This window comes from Colias eurytheme, chromosome 1 (assembly GCF_061535395.1).
Source record: "Colias eurytheme isolate Ceu_HAF_F1 chromosome 1, ilColEury1 Martin Lab GWU primary, whole genome shotgun sequence".
Classification (NCBI taxonomy): Eukaryota; Metazoa; Arthropoda; class Insecta; order Lepidoptera; family Pieridae; genus Colias; species Colias eurytheme.
In genome coordinates this window covers 12,190,137-12,208,870 of record NC_142980.1, presented here as the reverse complement: position 1 = coordinate 12,208,870, position 18,734 = coordinate 12,190,137, and the positions used below count along the sequence as shown (strand labels likewise).

At 36.6% G+C, this 18,734-nt stretch overlaps 1 protein-coding gene across 1 annotated transcript; it reads right to left on the bottom strand.

Moving 5' to 3' along the window:
- Positions 1-4,577: 4,577 nt before the first annotated feature.
- On the bottom strand, positions 4,578-18,142 carry LOC149911295 (uncharacterized). Its single transcript, XM_090114953.1, has 7 exons — positions 13,782-18,142; positions 13,547-13,706; positions 13,277-13,455; positions 12,745-12,936; positions 11,851-11,972; positions 11,384-11,525; positions 4,578-4,754 (listed from the first exon to the last, which is right to left on the bottom strand). The coding sequence occupies exons 1-7, from the start codon at positions 18,137-18,139 to the stop codon at positions 4,580-4,582; spliced, it is 5,328 nt and encodes a 1,775-aa protein (XP_089971079.1). The 5' UTR covers positions 18,140-18,142; the 3' UTR covers positions 4,578-4,579.
- Positions 18,143-18,734: the final 592 nt, after the last annotated feature.

Here is an 18,734-nt window from a genome sequence, read left to right as displayed (position 1 = left end):
ACAAGTGCAATGTATGATACATAAAGACATTTAAAGTTTGAAAAATCAGATGTTTTGCGCGAAGTGACAGTAGTACCCACCTCAACGCTTCGCTTATGAGGCGTGCAAAAAGCTTATCAGTTATTTTATAAATAACTAAAAAGTTACCTTATTCTAATCCAAGCATATATTGAAATTGTGCGGGTGTTTCTAATTCACTTGTGCTTCAACTACCAACTTGTACCGTCAATGAAAAATTAGTCAAGGATACAAATGTAAAATAGCATCCTTGATATGAAACACGTGCTATATTTAGCCACGGTATCTTGCAATTCAAATGTTATCGCGTAAACACAAACTCACACATTTGACACACTGGATTCAATACGGTCAACGTAATGAAATTATAATTCATGAGCTGTCGTATGTAAGTGGTGGCCTGGCCGCTTGGGTGACCGCATCGAAACCAAATCTTTGTAGTTATATTGTAATGAGCGAGTTACATTGTTGTTCTAATAAGAGTCAGTATTGTAGGAAGGGTTTGGTTACAATAATTATACCTAAATAGAATAAATATGAGACTTATAAGAAAATTGTCGCTTGTTAAATAATGCTAATGAGAAAATCGTTTATAACATAGGTATTAATATTAATATTAGAATTTCAGACTTCGTAATTGTTAGATACTCAATTAAGTTGTTTTAAATATGTAGATTGTAGGTAGTATTAATTATATTGTAAACTTAAGCGTGGCATGGTTTTCATGCATGTCATTTAGTTAGTAAACATTTATTGTTGAAGCTTGAACGCAATTATACCAATGAGTGGAATAATAACAGCTTTTGTTTACCAACGATTTAATAAACAACACTGCATGCACATTGATAAAGGTCGCCCTCGCCACACACAGTGATCGCGTAATACCTCAAGTTCAATGACACCATTGACCGACTTGTAGGAAGGTATAACTAACGCCATCTCTTATCTCTGTATGAAAATGTTAATTACATTACGAGTTAGCTACTCACGTGAAATGACGTCCACCTGTCTAACTGACATTCGTGATATCCAAATAAATTGCACATGCACACACTACGATTATAGACTGTTGTTGACAAACAAACGACGACTCATGCAAATCGCGTCCACGACACAATCCTAAGCAAGGGCCCGGGCTGGACTGCCCGGGTATCGGAGCGGTCCTTTTCGTTCTTAGGGCCGATGCACGGCGCGCTCAGACATTGGTTGCTGCATGCGCCAATCGCGAGCCTCGCTCCGCTTCCTCGCCACTGGCTTAGCATCGCCGTGCGAAAAGCGGTGGGGAAATACGACTCACTAATTCGCCTTCATTTGCTAATAATATCTTCATGACAATAAAAAAACACTAAACGACAGAAATTTAGACATTTAATGGAAATTATATATTTGGATTCTGAATGTAACGCTGAATGTAAATATGTATCAAAATCAAGTTGCATAAATATATGAGTTGCGACCTTTTATAACGGAGCGTGAACGCTGCTCCCGCCATTCATTTCACACATAAATTGGCGTACGAGGCCACACCGCTCGAGGTAGACACCAATCGGCTTCAACCAATTTAATGCCTGATGATGTGATTTCTTCATAAAATGATGGAACTTTTATATTATTATTAAAAATGTTTCAAAAATTTATTTATTATTTATTTTTCTCTAAGATTTTTCTCATATTGATTTCATTTTGTATCAAATATTATTAGATGGTATATTTTAGTGTGCCCTTTTCTACGAGTACCGATCAATACGAGGTTACTTTTATCATTTCTAATTAGCTAGGTAAATAGTTAGATATAACCACACAAACAAACAAGCAAAAGCACTAAGTACCTAGGTATATCCCGCTATTCCAGGCCCTAATTGAAACTATGGGTACCTTAGGTTAAATATGTACTTATACTAAGTATAACTAGTAACTACTTACTCAATAAAGACACAAATATAGACCTTCCTACATATATTAGACAAAAAATTAATAACAAAATAAAGTTGTCTGACTTTGGTGCATTTACCCTATCTTTTAGCGATAATAATAATTTAATACCTAGGGGAGATGGGCCCAAAGGGGGCACCTTACGGGAAAATTAAAAAAAATGAAGTTTGAAAAGAAGTTAATCCATTTATTTTTTAGCCAAAAGTTCCATTAATAAATACTTTTGAATGCTAAGTGGTTAAATTTGTCAAAAGTTAAAGTATATAATAATTATTAACAGATTACTAAAAGCCTACGATTGCCCGCTTTGCCCGAAGGGGAGGCCTAAAGCGGGCTTTCGTTTAGGGCAAAACGGGCAGTAGTTGGGTAAAGCGGGCATGCCTGGATTTAAACAGTAGATTTCAAAATATACAGCCACAAATAATATATACAATAATAAATAGAGTAAAAGACACAAAAATATTTTATAAGTTATGTATTTCAAACAGTCATACAATTATTTTTAAATGAATATATGAAACAAACGAACTTCTTAGGAGCTTTAAACTTTTAGGTACAATATTTCCAGATATATCTGAAATAATATTTAAAAAAATAACGCCCTGTTTACAGTCTATCATTATTAAGTCTCTAATAAGCGATACAATTATTTCATATATATTTTTTTTTATAAATCCTAAAATAATGTAATAGGTAGGTATACAAGTTCCAAAAATTCTTGTTTAGACAGCCCGTAAAATAAAGAGTCCATGTGGAATACGTATTCCAAAAGCTCCATTTCTTGTTCCGTAGAAAAGACAGTAAGTAGTAAACCTACCAAGCTTTACATTACACGAACCCAATTTAAGATGTCTGCAATGTCGTTCTTTGAATCCCATATTTAGTTGTTACTTTTTTGACAGGTTTTCCTAACTCTTGCACTTCTCGTTTTGTTTGCTGCATAGTTGAGCGTTGCCATTAGGCTTGTGAAGTTTTACGCTTATATTTACGCCGGTCATAAGCGGTCATCTGAAAGGAAAAAGCAAATTAACAAAAGAATGTAACATTTTAGCGCACGGGGCAAAGCGGGCGCGTGCCCGCTTTACCCTGCCCGCTTTGCCTTTTTCGACATTTGAAAGGTTCAGACGAAATTCTACCTCAAAATTTTTAGACACGTGGATTTTTATGGAACCAAAATATGGCCAGATAGGCACTTGATAACTAACAAATTTTGGTTAAAGGATTGTAAACACCAAAATAAAAAGAACACATAATACATACCTTGCAATATTTTTCAAAAATCGTCGAAAAACATTTATTTGTTGCAGCTTGTAAATGCGTGCTCGCAAGCGAATCCAACGACTACCGCGAGGTGGGAGGGGTGTGGGGATCGTGCTCACGAGTCGCGCGCGCGCCATTATTTAAAATTCCGATACTATACTGAGTGCCCTCTTTAGGCTCTGTGCCCACTTTAGGCCCCTTTCCCCTAACTACTTCATTGATGATATTACGGGGTCGCCCAAAATAAAGGATAGGCTCATGGGGCTCTCTTATTGGTTTTAATTTAATTAGAAGTAGGTACAAACAGAAACCGACTTAATAAAATGGATAATATCGTTTATTTTGATGTTTGAGAGTTCCTTGAAGTCTGCAGACTACCCCATTCGAATTAAAAATGTTTAGCTGATATTAAAATGTTAATAGCTGATTCAATAGGATCTTTTGTTCTGCTCTCATTTCCAATGAAATTTTACTCATAATGCTGAGATCATATTAACTTTGTTGAGCGATATTTAAAACCATACTTAGTTTCACAACTAACCCATTGAACTGCTAATGAACTTTCATGCAGCGACGCAATTATGACTTCTTGCGGTATGAATGTGTACCTAATATATGTCGAGTAGGTACAAATATATTGATATACCTACCTACAGCTACATCATGTATCTATAGACATTGCACTAAGCTTATTGATAACCTACCCTAAAATACTACGAGCAACTTCAGAAGCAAATAAAATAAGTACCTACCTACCTACGGCCTACCTAATGAGCGTTAAATCGTTGAAATTGGTTGTAGTGTTTTGAATATTCCTTGTTATCTTACATACCTACCTACCAAAAGCCTACCAATTTCATAAGGTTACAGTACATTTTACAAATATAATCTTATATTGGGTCAAATTTTAAATTATTTCTCATAAACATTTAGGTAACTACTTAGTTACTGTTACTTATTTTTTCTTTGTTATTATAAATATCTAGGCTTGCAGAATGGTGCCTCCATGGTTACAGAAGAAAAATATGGGAAGAATAGGCTAATAATGCCATCAAATCACTTTTCTTCTACATAAATATCTAAGTAAGTACTTAAAGGTACTCCGGCTACTTATTAACACATATCTATCTGCATTGTAAGGTTACACTAAGATGATACTGATATGATTTAAAAGAGCATTTAAGGAGTTTCTTGCCGGTTCTTCTCCATAGATACTGCTTTCCGAATCGGTGGTAAATGTAAAAATATGTATTGACGTTTCAAAAGTGTTTCTCGAAGTCTAATTGAATAAAATGTTTGAGTTTGAGTTTGAGTTTAAGAAACTGATAAATGAAACAACAAAACACAATTTCACATTTATTCCCGTATTCTACATGTATGGCGTCGCTTCAGTAGCCACTTCTTCAGCAGGACAGGCGCATTTCATCTTCCTCCTCTCCGCCGTGGTGGCCGCTTCGCCAGCCGCATTGTTCATGTCCCACCAGATCGCACCGCCCAGAACGTTGCGAAAGTAAGGTGGTACACTGCCTTCGCGGAGCAGATACCTGTATACAAACATCAGTTATTCAGTCAATCTATTCTTATTACTTAATATGTATTATATAGTTGTAAAAGTTTGTTTGAACACTCTAATCTCAGGAACTACTGGTCCCATCTGAAAAATTCTTTCGGTGTTAGATAGCCCATTCAAGGAAGGCTATAGGCTATATAATAACATCATGCTAAGACCAACAGGAGCGAAGCCACGCGGTTGAAACCGCGGAGCGCAGCTAGTATTAAACATATTCACAAAAAGCCAGGGAAACTAGCTGGGTTTCGGAGATAATTTACAACACAGGCCAAGTGCAAAGTGATGTCGTAAAACTTTTCATTCTAAGTTAGGCTAGTTTTGTCAAGATATTTTGCGCAGTAACTAACAGTAATTTGCAGTTTTCCCCCACCACTTGAATATAAACAATAATGTTCAATAACAAAATAAGTATATATTTTTTTATCATTTGAATTCTTTGAATTTAAGGCTGCAGTCTAGCAAAATTGCGTTTTCAACAAGTTATTTGACAATTTTTTCCCGGCTAATGAAATGATAAACTGAATTTTTTTTTCTTGTTTATCAATTAGTGTTATATACGCAATGCGCGTGAATTTTTTCACATTTATAAAGTTACTTTATGTTACCTTAATCAGGCCTTCAAGATAAGTCTCTTTCCCCCAAAATCATTTCGAGCTAAGTTTGTGCACTCACTACGTTGCAACCGATTACAATTTACACAATCTGATCAGCGCATTATTATCCTTATATAGTCGTTATTAAAAACTGCTGAATACAATTGCCGAAAAACTTATGATTTTCTTAATTAGAACGTTATAAATTCATGAAATTTCCCATTTTTTGCCTTACAAAATCTATTGATAAATACTGCTAAAAGTTATTTTTTCCATTAATTTATTCGATTTGGTTGAAGACCAATGAGTATTAATCCTTTAAAAATATTTTTTTATTTTTTGATAATTCTTTAAATATTAAAAAAATATTTTAAAATAATTAGGAAAAATCCTAGCGAATTTCTTTAGTCGCGCTCCTTGGGCCGGAGCGTTCTGACGTGTGCTCTACGCTCGATTTTCCTTCATACCGAAGTGAAAGTTGCTCTACTTCATTAAATTTAATATTTTTGTTAATTGATTATTTTTATCTTAGTTTTGTGCAAATATTCGTATTTTTAAACATTTGATTTCGATATGGAAAATAAACGAAAAAAATACGCGTGTAACTACTAGAAAAAAAATTATCTTCGAACATAAAGTTAATGAAACCAAATAGATTGCAAAGGTGATTGGCAACAATTTCTTTATTTTACGGGGTGTCAGTAAAGGGATGTATATTTCTTTAAAACTAAAGTAAGCTCATAAATTTTCTTATAATATAATTTTTTTGAAGTTCCAAAAATGTTTATTTTTCATTTGAGAAATACGAAATATAATATAAACTTGTATTGAGAACTTGAACTTCCCAAGTTCATCCGGGAAAAATGATTTGTTTACTCCAAAATTGATCCGAGGTGTTTTAATTTTTTCTTCTAGTCATTTTCAACGTAGCGGCATGTTGTTTGATTATTAATTTTGTAACATAAATGCAGGATGTTGGTTTTATATTCTGATCTTACAGACGCGCTGACAAATTTAGTCCGCCATTTCTAGTTTAGTCTACCAACTCTAAGTACCAATATTAAAACGAATGGATTATCATCACATCATCAAAACTCAGATGTAATGGAAGATCACAATAACATAGAAAATTCAGTGGGTGTTGAGAACTAAACAAACAGAAGTAACAGAGACGCGAAGAATAAAAAAAGAGGACGAAAACGATAATTCGTTGATGCTTTCCCTTTTCGACATATTGTAAGGGTACATCATCAATCTGCAAAAAACAAAACTGATGATTCCCAATTGCTGATTAAAAATGAAAAACAAATAATTGACAACAGTGGTGAAAATTTGCTGATCACAATGAAACATCCTTCAGTGGTAGCAGATTTACTCATTTCAAATGTATCGGTGAACAGCGTAAAGGAGAGGAGGACAGGAAAACATTATGAATGTGGATGGTGGATTGTATACAGGGTGTAATCGATAAGTATGTGCAGGCGATTATGACGTTATTATTGCAGGTATCAAAAAACTTAAAACTGATATCGAAATTACTTTACCTAATGAGCAAAATGACAATAATAACTTTTTAAAAGTATAACGAGAAATATCTAAAAAATTTACTTTATACACTCCCATATCAAAAAGGGAAAATGGGACTAGTAGAAGTTAAATGTCTAATTCCGGCAAAAGACATGAATGCGGAAGATGCGGTTAAAAAAAAATTAATATTTGAAATACAATGCAAAAAATAACACTTTTGTCATAGATAAGAATCATGACTATTTTTTCTAAATTCAGGGACAACTAAACGTTGCAGAAGCAGAAGTCTGCTTATTTGCTGTTTGGACTGGAGTGAATAATTCGTTAAAAATAGAATATATAAAAAATTGTTGTCCTTGGTGACTTTAATGCTCATCATGCTGAATTTCTCAAGTCACGAACAACCGACCACGCAGGTAGATCTGTACACGACTTCGCTCTTGCCTATAACCTCACTCAATTGGTATCATCGCCCACGCGAATTCCCGATATTGAGGACCATACGCCTTCTTTGTTGGACCTTCTGCTGACTTCCCATCCGGAGGGCTACCAGGTAAATGTCGATGCTCCTATAGGCTCTTCCGACCACTGCCTAGTCCGGAGTTCAGTGCCAATCTTGCGCCTACCTCGGCCTCCACGTGCAGGCCACCGTCGCGTTTGGCACTATAAGTCTGCAGATTGGGATGGGATGCGTACTTTCTTCTCATCATATCCCTGGAGTCGAGTTTGTTTCTCCGCGAATGATCCTAGTGCGTGTGCTGACTCTGTCGCCGATGTGGTGCTTCAGGGAATGGAGCTCTTTGTTCCAAACTCCGTTGTTCCCGTGGGCGGCAAGTCCCAGCCTTGGTTTGGTCGCTCTTGCAAATCGGCATCTCGCCGTAAACAAGATTGCTACCAGGCCTGGGCCAATGCACTCGCATCTAGTGATCCAAACGCCCGTACATTGAAAAGAGAATTAACCTCGGCCTCTAGGTCCTTCAAGAAGGCTATTGCAAGAGCGAAGGCAGAGCACATTGCTAAGCTTGGCGAAAAACTTGCCCTACTTCCTTCGGGAACTCGAGCCTTTTGGGCCCTCGCTAAAGCTGTGCAAGGGAATTTTTGTCAGCCGTCCTTACCATCTCTGCGCATGGAGAATGACTCGTTAGCCCACACAGCAAAAGAGAAAGCCGACCTTCTTGGCTCTCTCTTCGTTGCTAATTCGACGTTGGACGACACAGGGTACTTACCACCTACCATTCCACGATGTGATGCATCTATGCCCGACATTCGTTTCAGTCAGAGAGCAGTGCGTAAAGCACTCCTTTCCCTGGACGTCCATAAGTCAAGTGGCCCTGACGGTATTCCTCCCATAGTGCTTAAGATGTGCGCACCTGAATTGGCTCCGGTTCTCACGCGACTTTTCCGGCACTCCTACTCTACTGGCGTTGTCCCGAACTCATGGAAGACAGCTTTAGTGCATCCTATCCCGAAAAAGGGCGATCGCTCAGACCCGTCCAATTATCGACCCATAGCTATCACTTCTTTGCTCTCCAAGATAATGGAATCCATTATCAATCGCCAGTTGCTCAAGTATCTGGAGGAGCACCAGCTGATCTGTGACCGTCAGTATGGATTCCGTCACGGACGATCGGCTGGTGATCTTCTAGTATATTTAACACATCGTTGGGCGGAGGCGATTGAGAGCAAGGGTGAAGCGTTGGCGGTCAGCTTGGACATAGCGAAAGCCTTTGATCGGGTCTGGCACAAAGCGCTTCTTTCGAAGCTTTCTTCCTGTGGGCTTCCCGAGAAATTTTGCCGATGGGTCACCAGTTTTCTCACTGAGCGTAGTATGACAGTCGTGGTCGACGGTTCATGCTCCGAACCTAAGCTCGTGAATGCTGGTGTACCTCAGGGCTGCGTTCTGTCTCCCACACTGTTTCTTCTGCATATCAATGATTTGCTGCGCGTTAGCAGCATTCATTGCTATGCAGACGACAGTACGTGTGATGCAGTTTATGCCGGCTGCAGCAATATTTCTCGGGATCGCGTCATTGAGTGCCGGAACGATCTTGTGTCCGTAATCGAAACTTCCTTAGATGAAGTCTCGAATTGGGGTCGAATTAACCTGGTCCAATTTAACCCCAATAAGACACAAGTCTGCGCATTTACCGCTAAGAAGAATCCCTTTATCGCGACTCCCGTTTTTCAAAGTACTCCTCTAAAAGCCACAGCCAGTATCGGAATTCTTGGACTCGAAATCTCGAGTGATGTGCAGTTCTCTTGTCATCTGGAAGGTAAAGCTAAGTTAGCTTCGCAGAAACTAGGTGTACTCTGTAGAGCGGGGCAGTATTTCACTCCGAGCCATCGCCTTAACCTTTATAAGGCGCAAGTCAGGCCGCATATGGAATACTGCTCCCATCTCTGGGCCGGTGCACCTCAACAGTATCTCCTTCCATTTGACCGAATTCAACGGAGAGCTGTGCGACTCGTTGGCGAGCCAAGTCTAACCGATCGGCTTGATTCTTTGGCATTGCGTAGAGAAGTCGCTTCCTTATGCGTCTTCTACCGCATTTATCATGGGGAGTGCTCTGAAGAACTGTTTGGTGCACTGCCTGCTGCTGAATTCCACCATCGTACGGCACGTCATAAGCTGAAATTCCACCCATACCATCTGGACAGCTGGCGATCAACAACTGTTCGCTTTAGAAGAAGTTTTTCTCCTCGTGCTACCGAAATTTGGAATCAGCTCCCGCGGGCAGTGTTTCCAATGAGTTACGATTTGGGGACCTTTAAGAAAAGAGCGTACACCTACCTTAAAGGCCGGCAACACACTCGCCATACCCCTGGTATTGTGGGTGCAAGTGGGCGACGATGATCATTTACCATCAGATGACTCGTCTGCTCGTTTGCCTGCTCTTCACATAAAAAAAAAAAAAAAAAAAAAAAAAAAAAGTATGTAACGTTTAGGCAAAATAAAATGATGGACCATTATCAAGATTTTACATAAATTGCCTACTGTCAGAATTGATTGATTCGAGACTTCAGCATTCGATGCCCATCAAGGACCCATCCTATATCATTCAAGCGATTGAAAAAAAAGAGATAAATCCAGTGCAACCGATAAAGCATCAGAATGCTAGCAAAAGATTTATTAGGTTTATCAATATAAATCTATATATTACACATAATATAATAAATCTGTAGAAGACGCGAAGACTGACATCCGCGCGGACGGAGTCGCGGGCGGAAGCTAGTCAGAAATAAATATTTTTTGTTTTCATTTAACACAAACATTACATTTTTTTTATTATATACAAAATTTGTTTATCCGTTTTATTAGTTAAACTGAACAACTTTCACTAAGAAACTTAGGTCGAAAAAAATGTATAGAGTTCTGCATTTTGTATGGAAAGCTTATTTTTTTTTATATTTCGTCCAAATTTCTTTGTAAAAGTTGATCAGTTATATAAACATGAAGTTGAAGATATCAATAGAAAGTATTCGCAAATTTTGTGTACTGATAAAAAAAATCACCCGGTGTAATTTTCACGAAAATTGTTTCAAATTGTCATTTTTGGTACTTATTACGAATATTAAATTATGCATACGAATGATTTAATTTTTAAAAATTAAGTGGAGCAACTTTCCCTTAGTACATTTGTATTATTTACATATAGGATGACAGGATGCATTTGTTTGCACTACTAGACCAAGCCCTTAATCACGACAAAAATATCGTCTAATAAACGTCTGCAGCGGTTTACAAATTTTTATGAGCAGGTATATTATATAAAATGGCCTGTACGTGCCATTGCTTTTTTATTGGTATTATTTATTACCTACTAGAGGTCCGCCCCGGCTTCGCCCGTGGTACATATTTCGCAATAAAAGGTAGCCTATGTCCTTTCTCGGGTATCAAAATATCTCCATACCAAATTTCATGCAAATTGGTTCAGTAGTTTAGGCGTGATTGAGTAACAGACAGACAGACTACTTTCGCATTTATAATATTAGTATGGTTTAGTCTCTGAGCCCAGGCACTTAGTAGTAGGTCTTACCTAGGTATTATTATATAGGTAGGTATTTAGTAGCGTTTGAACTGGAAGCTTAACTCGCATACCTTGATATTAATCCGGACTATAACAATCTGCTTTCAGTGAAATCGGTTGCATAGTTACTGGTTACTAGCAAGGTTAGTTACTACTACCATAGAGTTAGTTTCTGTGATCTGTGGTACCTACCTAGGTAATCGCCTTTTACGTGTAGGTACCTATTTAAATAATTGGATTTAATATTACAAGGTTATATGAATGGGTTATTAAACTAATTGACTACACGTACCTAGTACCTACCTATCTACTAAATAAATCCTATCTGATGGTAGTCGTAACCCGTAAATGTCACTTCTATTTCTCCAATCTTTTCATGAGTAAACAAATTCATTTTCTCTTAAGTTTCAGCATTTCTATTGCCCTTATGCCAAAGAAGCAGTGAATTTACTAACTTATAAAACTGTTCCTCCTTAAATTCCTCCCCTCGTCTCCGCCAGTACCTCTTCAAATTCGGACTCATCTCCTCGACAGCATTCACTTCTTGTAGCACACTTGACTCTTCACCGGTCGACGTTTTCAATTCTTCTGTTTCCTCTTTAAGATTATAAGTAATGTAAGGTATAATAAAATGCACTGTATCATGCCTTCTACCTTCATACCTAGTTAGTGCATAGAAATGTTCACTTAGTGTTTCTAGACTTAGATTAGCCGATTGAGTACCTACTTTTAGTAACGGCATCGCGGGTATTTTTTAAGATACATCTGCTACAAGTTTCTACCTACTGATATAAAATAAAGTAGAAGAACTATACCTACATTATTTTAATTCCCTTTACAACACTATCTACCAACGTCTTATTTACTAAAGTTCAACTTTTTATGCCCTAAATTTGTCGAAATTAAAATACGTGTATCTTACCATCCTCGATCTCCCCTTCAATAGAGATCTCATCAGGCAGTGGCACCGGCTTCGTGGTGATCGTGGCCTTTGCTCTGGATTGAACATCTTCAACCAATCTCATTTTCAAGTCTTCGTATGTCCTAATGATTTGATTTCTTTTGACTAACACGAAACACTTCACCTAGTTTTATTATTACCTATCTAAATGTCTAGGACGATACTCACAAGTCACAAGACGCAAGGCTAATAAATTTTCAAAACTTTGGAATCGTAGTCCATTGAATGAGTCCCTCCAAGGGGGGTCTAGAGTGCGTGAGTTAGTAACGTAAGATGTTTCTTCGGAAACATGTCAAGAGTCCCTAGGTAATAAACATACTAAAACCCCGGGACACTAGGAGGAGCTCCGGAGTGGGGGGAGGGGGGAAATGGGTCCATTTTTTCATTTTTCGCTTAAATCTCAAAAAAGGTACATGTTAGAGAAAAACTTTCAAGGAAAAGTTGAAAGGCCATAAAATTATCTACAAGTTGTACCTAAATCATTTTTTCCTCTATCCTACCGTTTCTGAGTTATACGCAGTAAAAAATGATTTTGGCTCAAACAATTTCCCCATACTACACATCAATCGATCAAAAAATATTTATTTCTTCCAAAAAACTCAAATGTGCAACTTGTGACCGGTACTGATAGTAGTCTTTAATTGGTAAAAATTCCTTAGTTTTTGCGGTGCGACTTACTACTTACTCATATTATTATGTAAATTTTAGAACTATTTAGGTAGGTAGGTAGGCAGATCTTAAAGTTTATTTATTATTATTAGTTTCAATTAATTCAGCAGGTTGGAAGTGATATTTTACCAATAAAAAGTTAAACCTTCTTCCTTTACTATGCAGCTAGAAATACGAAAATCTAACCTATGAGCGATAGCCTGTATTATACTATCCGTGCGTCTCTCGTCTTCCGGCCTCAAATCCATGATAGGAATATTGAGAATGGTTTCACTATCGCTTTCAATGACTTGACGATATCGAAGAATTGCACGCAAGAGCTCTTTACCACCTTTTAATTGTTCTCTTGTATTTTCGTTCCATTGCTGTTCTAATACTCTGAAAAACATTACTTTAGTATTATGAAAAGCTGAAGTTTCTTAATAAAACCGACAAGCAATGTAATTATGTAATATAAAAATAACTAAATCATATCTTTATAAATGTAGATGCACCGAATACTTCAATAATCTTTAGTAATCAATATACATATTAATATAAAACCCAAATAGGATTGGCATTCAGACGAAGTGAATAGAAAATGGATGCTGGATTCTTTAGCTTATTGCGCAAGACCCAAAAATATAATACCTACAATCTTTTGTTTTAATAATCTTCGTGACTTTATTATATATGCCTATCCTTCGTCCTCTAATTAATCGTGGTAAAAATAATTTACCTGAATATGTAAGCTCGTGGTAACCTATCGGGCAGGACATTATCAGGTTTCTTTGGTTTCGGTTCAAATCTGCCATACGGTCTCATCCAGTGATAAAAACCTTTGCCGGTATCTTTTTTCAGATCCTTATAAGTCAGAAACTTTGGCTTGTCCGCTAGTTTAGATTCCATTAGCCATTTCTATACGAGTTATAATAGTTTAAATTAAATTCAAATGGATATAATTTTCAACTTATCCAGGCAAATTTTTTCTACAACACGTATAAGGTACCTCGGCCTCCGTCCGATGTACAGGTGACAAAATTGATACAATACTTCGACTGTCTCCGAAAGTGTTATAACGGTTAATTGAACACCATGGTTGCCATCGGCACGCTTGCTTGTACTCTTCTATAATTGATCGGTGGACTAATTCTGAACACGTCAAATCACTAAAAAGAAAATTAGATTTAAACAAATTTTCTGACTGCTTAGTGCTTAGTACTTCAAAATTGTTTTTAACTAACCGTTTCAGGATGAAAAACCTCATATTTTTTGTTTCATACATCTGCTTACACTTCCCATGAGATAACATTGAGCTTTCTGATTTAATCGGGGGAATCTTCGTCTCAATATTATTAGCAGAACCTACGAGCTGACTCGTTTCTTCGCCAGGAATTATTTCTTCAGATGAAGTGTCATTGCAAATATTGATATTACCTTCATCATTTACGACAATTTTCTTGCAAAACGAATCTTCCATTTTTAACCAATTGCGATGAATTTGACTAACACTACACATATCTTCTGATTTAATCTTTACAGTGCAAGTAGTTTTACACTGACAATCTACACAAGCTTCATAGTTTATATTTAAATATTCACCATTAAAATCAGCGCTTGTTACATTATCTAGTAAGAATTCGCAATTGTTGTTTTTACATAAACTAATGCTAGTATTATTAGGAGAATCAATGGTTACTTTCCCATTCGATTTGTTGATTGTAATTGTTGTAAAATTTGGATGCTCTATAGTAAACATAAGTTGAATAGAAACATATCCGTCTGAACGTTCCTTTTTATCTCTTTTCTCCTCTTCTTCAATTTTCTTGGACATTCCACTTACATAGCTACTGCTACCTTCTTGTTCAACATTATAACTTTTCAGTGAATCAGAAGCTTTAGATTTTAAAGTATCTATTTCGGCAGTATCAGAATCTATCATTGCAAAATATTCCAATTCTTCTTCGTTCCACTCTGGGTAAACTTCGTCTTCAATGAAACACTCTGTAACAATGCGAGTATTGTTTGGAAAAGTAACAATTTGTACACCATCTTTATTTAACAAAACGTTTGTTCCATCCATTCTTCTTGAAAACACTTCTCCGAGGCAATAGTCTGTTGCTGTTCTTATAAGGAGTTTTTCTATAAATAATGATTTATCATTAATCCATTTTTCTTTTACACCATTTGTATCAATTGTTTCAAATTCTTCAATAATCAATTCGTACTCTAGGGGTTTCATATCCATGTGATCATCGTCAATTATAACGTTTTTAGATGACTTAGAAGATGCTTTACTAGGCTTTCCCTTCTCTTTGCTTTTATCTTTACCTTTCTTGGTTTTTTCAGAGCTGGTTTCACTTAAAAATTCGTCTAAATCGGTACAGACGGGTTGTTTTACACATTTTGTTATATTGATATAGGATCCATCCGGACGTAATACCTCTATATTACCACAAGCATTAAAGACAACTACTTCGCCATTTAAACTTACGCATCGGTTTTCTTCATTTAAATACGGTAATGGAGTAAGATAATGCTGCTTAATATGTGATATCTCATGAGAATTATTTTCGTGAACTGTTTCCGTAATCTGGCCATTAGGCCATGTCACAATAAGGGAATAAAAAGATTTCGTTTCAAAAAACTGAGGAACCGTCGCGCTTAATTTTGAAGACATATTTGGTGATTTAACTGTACTTTCCCTTGGTTTATGTGTTTCTATTGTAGAAACAGCTACCGTGGGAAGGGGCAGTTCATAATGCTGTTTTTTAACATAAATAATAACGTTATCTTTGCTGACAATTCTAAAAGATTCACAATCGTCAATAACATCGGAACTTATTAAATCCCCCAGCATTTTGTGCATCCAGAATTCATTGCACCCATTACCAGGAACTATTTTTAAACTTATATTTTCCACGTTTTTTGGTATAATCAAGGAATATGACGTAGATACCCGTGTACCGTCTTTTGAGAAAAATATTGAATCTTTACCAAATACCTCCACTCTTCTGTCACCTAAGTCGTAACCAGAGAAAGGCTTTTTTGGCATATCTTTAAGTAAAGCAGATTCTGTATGGAAGCTTTTTCTTGCATTCTTAGGAGTTGATGCAGCGGGTGATTTAGTTTTCTTACTACTTTTAGATTCTATATCACTCTCCGACGGCGTCTTTGCAGCTTTTTTCGAGACAGAGGTCTGGACAACACTTTCCTCGGGTGTAGCTTCTTCAGCTTCTAATAAATCTTTATGTTTAAGAGATCCTTCCATCAGAAGCTCCAATTGAACCTCAGAATTATCAACACAAGATTGTATTGCCATATCTCCATTTGATACTTTTAATTCTGACTGTGACTTTAACGCCATTCGTTCATCATAGATTTGTTCTTCCTTCTTAATCCATTCATATTGTTCTTCAAGCACAAAATCGAAAAAATCTTGTAGACATAATGGCGTAGGTAAGTGACATCGCCATTCGTCACGCGAAATACCATCTGGATCATGACTATTAAAGAACATCATGATAAAACAGTCTGTTACCTCACAATACTTGTAATCTACGCAATTAAACTTATTGAATGCATCGGACATCATTTGAAATGCGCATGTCCCAGAAAAATCTTCAAAATATTCAAAATCATCTAGTATATGATTTATGGGTTTCTGATTAGCTATTTCAGCAGCTGAAACTAATTCACTTATATCTGGACATTCAAATAGAAATTTAATACGATATATTTCATCATCGCTAATTTTCGTTTTCAGATTGCTCTCCGTGCTTTTAACCATGGATGGAAATGATGGACTCGTTGAGCTACATTCACGGTTAAAAGAAGGACACGTTAACAATGGTTCAGCAAGTATACTCCGCTTAAGGTACACCTTTTTAAATTCTGATATTGTACTAAGTGGTATATGCATCTTCTTTAAGGAACTTCTGTTGTTAAATAATTTACGACAAGCTAAAATATGCAAAAGTCTGTTCAACTCTGCGGTCTCCACGTCATTTCTTTCGAAACATGATAAGAGAACGTTAACATGAAATTGTATCTTAGCTTCTAATTCACCACTCGGATAATCGTGATATTGCCACAGTCTATTAGTAGGCAATCCGTATAACATACATCGAACTAAATTATCTAAATTGATATTTCCTAAATGAAATGTGTTATACTTAACGATGTCTCCAAAATTAATTACTACAGGATTTTTATGCGTTTCATACTCTTCTCCGTAAGTTATGCGATACGATTTATTCTTAGCATCGCTGTTACAAAGAACTTTAAAGACGTCGCTTACAAAATTTTCGGCACGTTTTACTTTAGTATCCTCTTTTGAATTATCATGAGGTTGATTCAAAGTTAAAGCAGTTGATAATGATGTTTGACTTGTGTTTTCATCAAAGTGTTCGCTTCTACAAACTGTTTTTAAAACATTATCTAATGTCGTGTAGATAGTGGTGCTCTCAAGAGGTATATCGTCGATTTGTTGAAAGTAATTATTTTCGAATCTTTTATCTTTATCATCATTAGGAACATTAATAATATCTATGTTATCCAAATAATGCAGATGTTGTCTCGTCAAATCTTGAATATCATACATAAGGAAGCACAATTCATCGTATATTTTTTCTGGTTCTCCTGATAAACTTTCGGCATCCCAGTAGGGAGGCGAGTATATTAGAAATGCTGTAGATTTAAAATAATTTCCTGATTCAGACTGTATTCTTAACTGTTGCAAATCGTCCCAAAATTTTAAAGACTTTTCTATTAAAACTTCGGTTTGACTTTGCCCTCGTTTTGTTGCTCGAAATAAGCTCGATGGTACTTTAACTGCAGTTGGATTAATTCTTATTTGGACTATAGCTCTCAGGGGTATTCCAATTTTTATAAGGCTTTCTGCAAGGTATGGTTCTGCAAAACCAGTCACTGCAACGTAAATATTTGGACCATCAGTAGGATAGTCATCAACATAAACTTTATCTCTCCATTCCTCTCCCCTTACCCGAAGTAATGTATTATATTTCTTTCCCTCGTCCAGTTCAGGTAGTTCAGGAACCTCTGGTTCTCCCTTTTTACCTTTTCCCTTTGCAGGCTCTGGAGGTGGCTCAGCAGGTTCTGGAGGTTTGACAATGACCGTGCCTCTTACTTCAGCCCTATTTATCATCGTCGTAGATTCTCTTTTCATTCCCTCTCTTACTTCTAATCTCTGACGTTTGATAAAAAGATACTCATCCTTCATTTTAAGAATAAGTTTCTTTATTATAAGCGCTAAAATGTCAGGTGGGATGTCTCTTTTTTCTTTTAGATAAGCTTGACCTTCTTCGAAGACTCGAAGGTTTTCATCTTTAACTTTTTTCTCGCCTCCAAGTTGGTTAACCATGAAAATAGTCTCAGTTTTACAAATGTTTTTGATAACAAACCTTCGTTCTTCAGCGGCAAAGACTTCAAACTTGTTTAAGTACAGTCGATCTTGATCACTACCTGCTGCTTCCATTATTATGACTTTTACTTTCCAATTATCGTCATCCAGTGGTGCTTCTTCAATTAAAGTTCTCCAATAGTTTTCATCATTGGTATCCTTACCTTTTTTAGGACCCATGCTTAAAAGTAGCTATACGAAGAATCACTCCTTTATTTGTCTTTCTCACACAATCTGAAATGTTGTATTTCAGATTTTGACATCTCACATTGGAATTGTTTAAAAAATTATAAAAGATGTTGTTTATGGCGCGTTTAATCGTACAAAAGAAGGATTTAGTTACAAGGCAATTAAAGTATATTCTTATATATAAAATTCTCGTGTCACAATGTTAGTCTGCATACTCCTCCGAAACGGGTGGACCGATTCTCATGAAATTTTCTGTGCATATCGGGTAAGTCTGAGAATCGGCCAACATCTATTTTTCATATGTACCACGGGCGAAGCCGGGGCGGACCGCTAGTTCTTATATATAAAATTCTCGTGTCACAATGTTAGTCTGCATACTCCTCCGAAACGGGTGGACCGATTCTCATGAAATTTTCTGTGCATATCGGGTAAGTCTGAGAATCGGCCAACATCTATTTTTCATATGTACCACGGGCGAAGCCGGGGCGGACCGCTAGTCTTATATATAAAATTCTCGTGTCACAATGTTAGTCTGCATACTCCTCCGAAACGGGTGGACCGATTCTCATGAAATTTTCTGTGCATA